The 12,414-nt window shown below is 47.2% G+C and overlaps 1 protein-coding gene across 3 annotated transcripts in view; it reads right to left on the bottom strand.

The window, feature by feature from the left end:
- Nucleotides 1-12,414, bottom strand: part of URB1 (URB1 ribosome biogenesis factor) — a 67,586-nt gene that overhangs the window by 24,226 nt on the left and 30,946 nt on the right. For all 3 annotated transcript variants that reach the window (XM_032946575.2, XM_032946573.2, XM_032946574.2), the window contains exons 21-25: nt 11,421-11,642; nt 10,803-11,069; nt 9,301-10,092; nt 8,138-8,318; nt 5,554-5,794 (exon numbers count right to left, since the gene is read on the bottom strand). In XM_032946575.2, the coding sequence (XP_032802466.2) occupies nt 5,554-5,794; nt 8,138-8,318; nt 9,301-10,092; nt 10,803-11,069; nt 11,421-11,642 (1,703 nt within the window). The remainder of the gene's footprint in view (nt 1-5,553; nt 5,795-8,137; nt 8,319-9,300; nt 10,093-10,802; nt 11,070-11,420; nt 11,643-12,414) is intronic.

The following is a 12,414-nucleotide window of genomic DNA, read 5'->3' as shown; positions in this document are numbered from 1 at the left end:
AGCTCTTGACTGGCTTAGCTCTTATCTGTCTCGTCGGAAACAGTTTTTTACATTGGGAAGCCATACATCTGAAACTCGCCCAGTTGTCACTGGTGTCCCCCAGGGGTCGATTTTAGGGCCTTTCTTATTTTCCATCTACAGTGAGGGAAGAAAGTATTTGGTCCCCTGCTGATTTTGTACGTTTGCCCACTGACAAAGAAATGATCAGTCTATAATTTTAATGGTAGGTTGATTTGAACAGTGAGAGACAGAATAACAAGAAAAAAATCAAGAAAAACGCATGTCAAAAATGTTATAAATTGATTCTCATTTTAATGAGGGAAATAAGTATTTGACCCCCTCTCAATCGGAAATATTTCTGGCTCCCAGGTGTCTTTTATACAGGTAACGAGCTGAGATTAGGAGCACACTCTTAAAGGGAGTGCTAATCTCAGCTTGTTACCTGTATAAAAGACACCTGTCCACAGAAGCAATCAATCAATCAGATTCCAAACTCTCCACCATGGCCAAGACCAAAGAGCTCTCCAAGCATGTCAGGGACAAGATTGTAGACCTACACAAGGCTGCAATGGGCTACAAGACCATTTCCAAGCAGCTTGGTGAGAAGGTGACAACAGTTGGTGCGATTATTCGCAAATGGAAGAAACACAAAAGAATTGTCAATCTCCCTCGGCCTGGGGCTCCATGCAAGATCTCACCTCGAGGAGTTGCAATGATCATGAGAACGATGAGGAATCAGCCCAGAACTACACGGGAGGATCTTGTCAATGATCTCAAGGCAGCTGGGACCATTGTCACCAAGAAAACATTTGGTAACACATTACGCCGTAAAGGACTGAAATCCTGCAGCACCCACAAGGTGCCCCTGCTCAAGAAAGCACATATACATGCCCATCTGAAGTTTGCCAATGAACATCTGAATGATTCAGAGGACAACTGGGTGACAGTGTTGTGGTCAGATGAGAACAAAATGGAACTCTTTGGCATCAACTCAACTTGCCATGTTTGGAGGAGGAGGAATGCTGCCTATGACCCCAGGAACACCATCCCAACCGTCAAACATGGAGGTGGAAACATTATGCTTTGGGGGTGTTTTTCTGCTCAGGGGACAGGACAACTTCACCGCATCAAAAGGACGATGGATGGGGCCGTGTACCGTCAAATCTTGGGTGAGAACCTCTTTCCCTCAGCCAGGGCATTGAAAATGGGTCGTGGATGAGTATTCCGGCATGACAATGACCCAAAACACACGGCCAAGGCAACAAAGGAGTGCCTCAAGAAGCACATTAAGGTCCTGGAGTGGCCTAGCCAGTCTCCAGACCTTAATCCCATAGAATATCTGTGGAGGGAGCTGAAGGTTCGAGTTGCCAAACGTCAGCATCGAAACCTTAATGACTCGGAGAAGATCTGCAAAGAGGAGTGGGACAAAATCCCTCCTGAGATGTGTGCAAACCTGGTGGCCAACTACAAGAAACGTCTGACCTCTGTGATTGCCAACAAGCGTTTTGCCACCAAGTACTAAGTCATGTTTTGCAGAGGGGTCAAATACTTATTTCCCTCATTAAAATGCAAATCAATTTATAACATTTTTGAAATGCATTTTTCTGGATTTTTGTTGTTGTTATTCTGTCTCTCACTGTTCAAATAAACCTATCATTAAAATTATAGACTGATCATTTCTTTGTCAGTGGGCAAACGTACAAAATTAGCAGGGGATCAAATACTTTTTTCCCTCACTGTATATGTTGCCACTGGGGAGCATTTTCCATCGTCATGGTTTCAATTATATTTTTTATACTAACGACATCCAAATATATCTGCAGACTAAGCCTGGTACTGATGCGCTGTTTCAGTCCTATCTCAGTGACTCTCTGAGGGCAGGGTGTGGATTTCCTGAAGCTTAACCGTGATAAAGCGAAGGTCATGGAGCTGGGTTCCCCTAGCCTGCTTCATCAGGTAAATGGTTTTATTATGATGACTGATGATCATCTATGATCCGAATCCTCGGAGTAATTTTTGATTCCACCTTGAATTTTGAGTGTCATGCAAGGAATCTAAGGTCTCCTTTTACCTGCAAAATATTTTACGCATTCGATCAATTCTCTAAATACCGGATGCTGAGAGACTGCTACGTGTTTTTATTTAATCTAGACTTGATTACTGTAATGCCCTACTCTTTGATTCTTTCGGTAAAGTCACATAGGTAGGTAATAGATCACGACGTTTCGATCGCAACACAAGCAATCGTCATCAGGTGGGACAAGCATAGCAAGAAAAAACTGCTGAAGTAGCCTCAATCTAGATTTGAAGTTTTCGTGACTGCAGGGATCCATACTCTTTGGTTCTTTCGGTAAAGTCACGTAGACTTAAAATTAAATAAATAAAATCACGACATTTCGGGCACAACACAAGCGTCCGTCATCAGGTGGGACAACCACAGCAAGAAACAATTGCTGAAGTGGGCAAAAGGGCTGCTTGAAACAAGAGGCTATATAGGTAATAGAGGGGGGAGGAGCCAGGGAGGAGAGATAGAGAGGGTGGGAGTGTGGGGTAGGGGGAGTGGAGAGCTGCAAGCTCTGATACGAGCACGACAAAATGCCGGGGCTGGGAAGTGAGCGGGGCTGGGGGTAGAAGGCTGAAGAAATGTGACATTGCTGAAAGAACCAAAAGAGTATGGCTTCCTGCAGTCACGAAAGCTTCAAATAAAGATTGTAATGCCCTGTTTCCTGGTGCAACACGGAATGTTTTAAATCAGTTGCAGCTTGTCCAAAACTCTGCTGCCCGGGTTTTGTGTGGCATGAGGAAATATGAGCACATCACGCATATTCTTCGGTCCATGCATTGGCTTCCAGTAAAATATAGGATCGAATTTAAAGTTATTGTATTGGCCTGCAAGGCACTGAAAGGGTTAGATGCATTATATCTCGGAGATATGCTGAAACTGCATGCCCCTGTTCGGCAACTTCAATCCTCCAAACCTGGGGACCTGAGTTGACCAAGGATAAATATGCGTTCAATGGGTGATAGAGCTTTTAGTAGTCAGGCGCTTCGTTTGTGGAATGTCTTGCCTCAGTCTGTGAAGTTTTTAGGTCTCGTCTTAAAACACAGTTATTTTCAATTTTGTATCTGTCTGTGTAGGGTTGTTTTCCCTGTTAGTTTTAATGTTAAAGGTTTTTACTGCCATCATGTTGTAAAGCATTGAGAGGCCTTGTGTGAATGGCGCTATATAAGTTTTACTAACACCACGCCTGGCGCTACGCGGAGGGCACCCTGACACTTATTATTGTGCTTTTAAACTAAAAAATATTTTATTTTACCAGGTAAAGTCCACTGAGCTCTATATTGCTCTTTTTCAGAAGTGACATGGCCATACAAATGATAGCTCAATGAAGTGGATTATAAGTGGAAATTTATAGCAGCATTTAAATTTCGATTTAAAGCTTTCGTGACTGCAGGGATTCATCTTCTTGGTTCTTTCGGTAAAGTCACGTAGAATGGAAATAAAATAATAAAACATAATAAAATAAAATTCTCACGACGTTTCGGCCACAACACAAGTAGCCTTCTTCAGGTGAAGGAACAGAACTGTCGGGACGACAGCGCTTCAATGAACGCTGTTAAGATTTGCAGCGTCTTTTAAGTTAGGTGGGAGAAGTAAAGCGCCTTGACAAAGGAGTTTACATATCAAACAGGAGAATTTAGCATTAAAATAGCTGTGTTAAAGTGTTGGATCAGCAGGGTGTTAAAGTCAGAAATTAGCATGTAACTGAGAGATTAGCATGATGTTAATGTGATGGATTAGCATGTGACTGGTCACGGAAAAAGCTATGTTAAAGTCAGAGTTTACATATCAACAGAGGCATTTAGTATGTGGACGCTAAAGGACTGCAACTACCCAACTATCATACAATAAATCGATGTGAAAAAACTAAGTATAAACTACATCAATATAATAAATGTACTCAATATATTCTTCAATAAGTTGAGCTATTAACATAAAGTAACTGGGTATACACTACACTATATAATGAATGCCATATAGTGAACTAATAAAAAACTAAAATATAAACTACATCAATGTTATCAATAAACTCTATATACTCTCCAATCAGCTGAGCTACTAACAGTAAGTCGTTATACATTACAATGCCATATGGCGAAAAAATGGGTGGCGGTTTTTTCTTTTCAACGTTAGCATCACGGAAAGCGACGAGCTTTGATCAGATGGACGAGTCCATCTTTGCTCGGAACGGAGGAGGGGGGAGAAACTGCCACGATGCGCTGCTCTGTCCTGTGTTGCGTTACAACTATGTTATAAACTAGACTACTATACATTGCAATGTTATACCTTCCAATCTAAACTACATTGCATAAAATCGTATACACAGCCCAATGTAAGCTCTAACATTATGCATTAGATTGATATGTCTCCAACTAAACTTTTTTCTACATTACACGACTATACACCGTAATAAACACTGCCATAGACAAACCCACCCTTGAATTATACAATGCGTTACTATACACTACCCTATACTTTAGACTGTAAAATATTAGACTTGTAATATTACACTATGGATTATTCTACCAACCCTACTGTATACCACACTGCTGTATATTCACTATACAATTACGATACTATATATTGCCTTATGAATTATGGTAAACATTACAATTCTAGATTTAAAGCTTTCGTGACTGCTAGGATCCATACTCTTTGGTTCTATTGGGTAAAGTCACGTAGGTGAAAATAAAATAACAAAATTTTTTTAACAAAAAATCACGACGTTTCGGCCACAACACAAGCGGCCTTCATCAGGTGAAGGGACGAGACTGTCAGGAGGACAGCGCTGGAGTGGAAGAAGCCACGCTCAGATCACGACCTTGATCAGCCACGGCAGAAGAATTCGGGCAGCAGAGTTTTGGACCAGCTGCAACTGATTTAAAACCCCGAAGCACGCCGTTCATTAATTAAGTTTGTTGAGCCGGTTGGCCAATATTGGGCAGAAATCTAGCCTACTTGTCCTTCCCCCGCACCCCTGATTAGTATGGTTGGCTACGTATTATTACAACTACATTTTTTTATTTTACCAGGTAAGGCCCACTGAGTTATGTAGTTATTTTTCAGAAGCAACCTGGCCACAAATGAATGCTCAATGAAGTGGCTCATCATGTGGAAATTAATATCAGCCAAATACTTTAAATGCATGTGGATTCTGAATGTGGAGGGAAAAACCGGAAAACCTGGAGAAAAATCCACACGATCATGGGCAGAACATGCAAGACTCCAAATATACAAGCGTCAGGGCCAGGATCGGACCCACGACCTGCTGTATACCAGGCAAGGAGGTAGTTAACATCTTGCCACCATGTTGCCTACAAACATACACCCCAGCAAATAAATGGAGAGCAGCACAGCTGAAGTGTTAAGAACCTAACTTTAAAACTAACAATAACATATATAATGACACTTAAGAGACACAAATTATATACTATTATAAAGAATGAAAATGTAAAAAAATGTAAACTTGTGGGTGCTGCGCGGGCATTTACCAGTCCACGTGGTTACCGCCCTGGAGCCGTGCCAGGAGCGCAGAGAGGAACGGCTCCCAGCCTCCTGCGCACGACGCCACGATGGCACGCCGGGCCGCGCCGCCACGATCATGCTCCGGCAGCAGCAGCAGGCGTGCCAGCAGCGCCGGTGAGCCAGGCGCGTCGTCGTCGCTGTCGCCCCCCCATAGCACAGGCCACGCCAGCGGCAGCAGCGCCCTCAGCGCCGCCTCACCCACGTGCGCTGGACACACGGCCACCGCATTGTTGGCATGGTCCGTCATTTCTAGATTTGAAGCTTTCGTGACTGCAAGGATCCATACTCTTTGGTTCTATTCGGTAAATACTCTTTGGTTCTATTGGGTAAAGTCACGTAGGTAAAAAATAAAACAACAAAAATCACGACGTTTCGGCCACAACAAAAGTGGCCTTCATCAGGTGAAGGGACCAGACTGTCTCGAGGACAGCGCTGGAGTGAACACAGCCACGCTCAGACCACGACCTTTAAGCTTGTGTGAGAGGAATTAAGGTGCCTTGACAAAGGAATTAGCATAAAAATTAGCATTCAATTGGCGGACTTAGCATGGTGAATGGTGTAGAGGAGGTGAACATGTGCAGACCAGAGAGGGGGGGAGGGGGAGTTTACATATTGATGGTGTGAAAAGGGAATTTAAGCAGCTGCGAAAGTTTGGGATACCACTACTTGAAAAAATATACTGTACCATTGAAAATTAGTTTCATGTTTGGTTCGATTTAGAACATCTTTCCAATGGTTGCTTAATTTGAAACCATCTTCTCGGTTGAAATTGTGTCTGTGTTTGTAAATCTGAATTGCCTCGTGCAAACCCATGGGTTTTTATCAGAGATTTGTCACGGTCTGAGCTTGGCTGTGTTCACTCCAGCGCTATCCTCGAGACAGTCTGGTCCCTTCACCTGATGAAGGCCACTTGTGTTGTGGCCAAAACGTCGTGATTTTTGTTGTTTTATTTTTTACCTACGTGACTTTACCGAATAGAACCAAAGAGTATGGTCCGTCATAATCGTGCGTTCATCAAGCCACTTTCCTTGCAGATACGTTGTGTATATGGGCAGTCCTCGACTTATTGGTTATGTTCCTGAGAGCCATTCGTAAGTCAGTTTGTTCTTATCTTAGAACTCAATGTGTTATGGTTCAACCAAAACGGGAAGCATTCTTTAAACACAGAAATAAGATAAAACGTTGTATATTTACACGTAATATTGTAATAAACTGTGGATGTTCGTAAGTCTGACGTTCATATCTCGGGGACTGGCTTTACACAGCCAACCCTCCTTGCCCATCGCCTGAGTTACGTTTGTTACAGTCTCGAAAATAGGCGCAATGGGCAAATTCGTGATCCGCAAACTCAAAGAGAACTGGGTAACATAGGGTTTGGTTTGCTGTCCGTAATACGACACCCACCCCACCTTTTATTTTATGTTCCCAATGTCAACCCAAGCATTAAAGACGAAGTGTTTTGACTGTAATTTTCTATTGTTAAATATAACTTGTACGGTAAATGTATAGAATTACATTTTTTATAGTGTACAATACTGCACATGTATCGCTGTAAAGCACTGTACACTTCCGAAAGAAAAATAGTGCGGCTGAACCTCACTGCCTCCTCACTGGAGGCTGGGAACACCGCGTGGCCTGGGACCCACAATGAGCCGCTTGGGAGACAAGATGGAGACAAGATGGCACCGCGTGTGTTCTTCCACGGCAGCATCATCGCGAGCAGTGCATTTCGACGCATACAGGAATCTCGTGGTCAACTGAGAATGAAGGCCAGAACTGTAACTTGCACGAGCGACCTGAGGTATTAGTCTGCCAATAGGGAGTGAATACTGATGCTGCTGCTGTATGTAATCTCAATTGAGTAATTTGCAGGGGAATTTTATAATTTATCAAATTTGGACTGTGACACCAGCACACAAATAGCCTACTCTTGCAATTTATGTCAAGGGATCTTTAATGTCCATTGTGAGGCAGACGGCGCATAGTGCTACTACAGTTACTAGACCCGCAAAATTAATCAGGGCGGTCACTAGATTCCAACTGTGAACCTCTCCAATGAACAGCAATCATGCTACTGCTCGGCCATGTCAACGGCCTTATCAATTAGCCAAGCTCTGTGGTCCTCCATATATATACATGTATACATGCTTTTAGCCAATTAACACATCGTCAATCCATTGCTTGATCAAGGACTCCCTACAGCTGACACGGAACTAGGAGGTCCCGACCATACTTCACCGCACTCGTCGGCGAAAGGGGCCGCCACGTCACACACGTGCACCAATGCAACAACAATAACCGCCATTCGCCACTAAGGAGCGTGACGTCACCACGGCGCTTGTGCCAGGCTATTTGCACTTTAAGGCCACGTGAAGTGTCGAATGCCTGTTGGCAGGAGGTCATGGGACAGACCCAGGTGCTGTGGGTTGACTGACTGAGATTCCTGGCCGATGCTCCACCTGTGCACCCTACTGGCATAGTGCACACATGCACGAGTGCAAACGAAGCGCGGGGAGCGAATCCGGCGGCAGGCGCCATTTATCGTCTCACCGGGGCGGCAGGGGTCTGCGAGCTCCACGTGGGTCAGGTATGCCTCCAGCAGCTCCCAGAGGCTCGCGGGGTGCTGGCGCAGAGCCTCGACACCGCCGCCACGCAGCGCCCACAGCTCGAAAGCCGCTCGGTGAGAGCGCGAGCGTGCCACCAGCCCCGCTGCCAGGTGGACCGCTTCGGTCTGACGCACGCGGACAAGCAGACGGCATGCACAGAACACTCAGCTCAGCAGCGGCTTCCGGCGGGCGACGCGAGACACAAGCGACGTGAGTGACATGAGTGATACGAGCGACATATGTATGTGTGTGTATTGAATCTTTTTCGCACCGTACGTAGCCAACCATGCTCATCAGAGGTGCGGGATGCGAGTCACGTGAGCGACACGTATGACACTGGTGACATCAACGATGCAAGTGCTGCGAGCGACATGAGCAACACGAGCAGAACGAGCAGAACGAGTGCTGTGGGTGCATCCACCGTGCGCGGGGCCGGTGGTGGAGGAAAGGCAGAGGGCTTCCCTAGTGTCAGCCGTGGCGATGCTGGTGGTACTCGTACTCAGGAAACTGTTTAAGAATTTTAGTTTTACTTGCGGGGTTGTTAAGAGTCCAGAAGATAGCAGTACACCAAGTGGATTCCTGATGTATTTTTTTCTTAGAGAACCATCTCCTCTCATACATGAGATTTCTCTGGGTACGCGGTTTATTGCCACTTGCAAACACAACACTTCGAGAGGGGTATTGAGTCTACTCTTCCAGTGTGGTAACAATTTACATCACAACAGCTGCCTTCATTCCAACTTATTTAACATAATTTTTTAACGCGGTTATCAGCAACTCGTCAGAGAACTTCGGTAAGTTCTCGCTTTGAGCGCGGTCTTCAAATAATGCGTTTTTGCTATAACAAGTACGCAGTATGATATAGTAACGCGCCAAGTGTACCCTCCGTTTTTTTCAGTGTGTACATTGTATCTCGGCAAACGTTATCGGTACACAATTTATGATTAAATGTTTTCGCTTCACGCGTTTTCGTTTAACGCGGCACTTTTCAGGAACACATCTACCAGTTGTTGCGTTTAACGTGGACTTCCTGTGCTCAACAGAACTAGTGACAACTACAACGAGTACCCGCGCGACAACACCAACAAAACAACAGCAGCAACGTACTGGCTGTGCCAGCAGGGAGCCCCGCGTGAGAAGGCCGCCCATGGTGTGGACGGGGACCGAGGCAACCGCCACGGCGACGCTGCCACCGCCACGGCTCAGCAGGGAGGATGCGAGGGGTGCCAGCAGCTCGCTGCGCCGTGACCTCACAGCCAGCGCCAGCACGAGGCGCACGTGTGCCGCGTGCAGCACGGAGAGGTCCTCGGTCCCGAGGCGCTCCAGCAGCGCCGCCAGGGTCTCCCCGAACACAGTGAGTCCCACTGCGGCGGAATCCGTGCCGCCGCTTTTCAGAGACTGCCGCCGCCGCTGTTTCCCCTTCTTCCCTGTCGCTCCTCGGCCTTCGGTGGCATCGCGCCCTCCGTCCGGCGTTCGTTCAGCGCGATCTCCCACGGCGTCGGCGTCATTGTTGTCATCCCCGCCGATCAACAGCGAGTGCGCGGGCAACCGCAGCAGTAGCTCGACGAGATTGTTGACGTCGCTCGTGGGCAGGAGGTGGCGCAAGCGGCGGAGGTTCGCGAGCACGGCGGCCGCCGCCACAGAGGAGGAGGCTGCGCTCGAAGAGACGACGGCGGCGGCCCCGGCCACAAGGCGCCGCAGGAAGGGGCCACACAGCTCGACGTGCTCGCCCACGGCTGGGGTATCGAGCAGCGTGCACATGAGGGAGACCACCGCGTTGGTGAGATGCTCCGCAGGGCACGCGGAGCCAGTGCCACGGGCGAGGCTGCCGCTGCCAACGGCGAAGAGATCGTGCAGCGTGGGGTGCTTGAGAACAGTGGCCACAACGTCGCGCAAAATCTGGAAAAGGATTTACAAAAGCAATAAATGCTGTGAATGTAAATCCACGCTTAATGAGCGACGTTCACGCTACATATTTTACTTCAATGCAGCTTTTCTGTTACGGAACGTTTTTCGCTAAATGTACACTACGCCCGCTATAATGCTAGTCTAGCGCGCGATGGACTACTCGCTATAACGCGAGTCCAGCGTGTGACAGACTTACTCACTATAACGTGAGTCGAGTGTGTCACAGACCACTTGCAATAATGCGTATGTAGCGCGTGAGGGACTGCTTTTCTGAGCAACGGGGGTATTGGCAGCATTGTTCGGTGATGCTGGGTGCTGGTGCTATAGTACTGCAGTACTGCCACTGTAGTACTTCAGTACTTGCACGGTAGAATTGTACTACCGGCACTGTAGTACTGATACTGAAGTATTAGTAATGTTGTACTGTAGTGCAGTCTGTGTTCTGGTATCTTTGTGTGTAGCATCATCTTCCTTATCCAATTCACCCTCCATCTCTCTCATTCACTTTATATTTAAATAAAAGACTGTCACACATATTTATAAATATAGAAATACTAGATAAACACAACACATTTATCATTTTTGTAAAGCTCCTTAGAATAAGGAGCTATATAAAACTATATAAGATCAAACAAATTCCATCAACAGCAGATTCTTCTTCATGAAATAACAAGCAACTTTCGTGACCTTAAAAAACACACCTCAGAATTGTCCAAATCTTTCTGTAGATTCAGTGTGGAGAAAACGTCCTCCACCAGCAGGTCCTGTTCACTCTTCTGTTCAGAGGTCCTGTCAGCCTTGGAGGCTGAGGACTGCAGTGGGACCTCGTCCTCTCCCTGCGTCTCCCCTCCGCTGCGCTCCTCCACTCTTTCAACTTCACCCCGTTCCAGGACCTCGGCCCGAGAAATAATGCCCAGCAGCAACTGCCCGTACGCAGCGATAACCTGTGGCCCTGTGTCCTGGTCATACTGACAGCAGAGGGGGTAAGGCAAACATGTGACAAACACAACCATATTAAACAGATCCCGGCAGTGTTAGAGCATATAGGTGCAGTATTAAGGCAGGTGAGAGTGTGTGTACGGGTACAGCAAGTAAGAGTGTGTGTACGGTACGGCAGGTGAGAGTATATGGGTACAGCAGGTGAGAGTGTGTGTACGGAATGGGAGGTGAGAGTGTGTATACGCTACAGCAGGTGAGAGTGTGTTTACGGTACAGCAGGCAAGTGTGTTTATGGTACAGCAGGTGAGTGTATGGGTACAGCAGGTGACAGTGTGTTTACGGTGCGGCATGTGAATGTGTGTGTACGGGACGGCAGGTACCTCTAAGAAGCGCTGAGTGACGTGCTGCAGGTACAGCAGCGTGTGTCTGGTGGCTGAAGTGAGACGCGACGCCGGGATGTGGGCGGCGGCACGCAGTAAGGCATCGTGGGAGGAGGGCAGCAGCAAGTGCTCGTGCCGTCCCCAGCAGAGGCGCTCCAGCAGCTCGCCATAGGCCTCCTCCTCCGTCGGTACGTCCGCCTCGCGTGTCTTCACGCCGACAAACTGGGCGGGTGGCGCACGCACAGCCGGGCTTAATGCAGAGTGCACGCACAAAGAAAAAGATCCCCAATATAGCCTAAACAGACCGTTGGGGCAAGTGTTGTCAGCAAGTAGCACATATGAACGTTGGCACGGCACACGAGAGGGTGGGTGGCCAACACCACGCCCGGCCACCTTTGACTCCCCCAGTGGCGATGTTTACATATCGCACCAGGTACTAATTTGAGGCTGAGTCAACCTAGGTGAGGCCCAGAACCTGTTCAGCTAATTGTCACTGGTGTTGGCCGCGAGCGGAAATCGCACTCAGGCTGCCGGGTTCATAGCGCAGCATGCTCCCCACACCTACACACACACGCACACGGCAACGGGCCCAGCGGTTGCATGATCGCTGATCATTGCTGCAGAGCTTCACAGTTGGAATCCAGAAGGTTATCCTGGTTAATACTGCGGTGGTGCGCTATTAACTGTAAATTACTATGTGCCATCCATTTCACAGTGGACATTAAATATCCCGTGACGTCGTTCGGAATGAGTAGGCCATTGTGTGCCGGCGTCGTGGTTCAGGATATGGAATTGGCATTTCAAGGAATGTGACAGGTCTACAACTCTTACGAGGAGCAAGAGGCGGAGGCTATGCAAATGGGAGTGGGAAAATGGTGGAAAATTTAGCAAAAATATTTTCCAGTGTGAAGTTGATGGGGTGTAACCAGGCGAGCGAGAGTCCTGTTTGCAAAAGTGACCCGGGTCACCAAAATGACAAAAGCGATAACATGAC

This window comes from Petromyzon marinus, chromosome 4, assembly GCF_048934315.1.
Source record: "Petromyzon marinus isolate PM22_M1 ecotype Great Lakes invasive population chromosome 4, UKy_Petmar_22M1.pri1.0, whole genome shotgun sequence".
NCBI classification, from domain to species: Eukaryota; Metazoa; Chordata; class Hyperoartia; order Petromyzontiformes; family Petromyzontidae; genus Petromyzon; species Petromyzon marinus.
The sequence above is the reverse complement of the archived record's forward strand: the minus strand, read 5'-3'. Positions and strand labels throughout refer to the sequence as shown.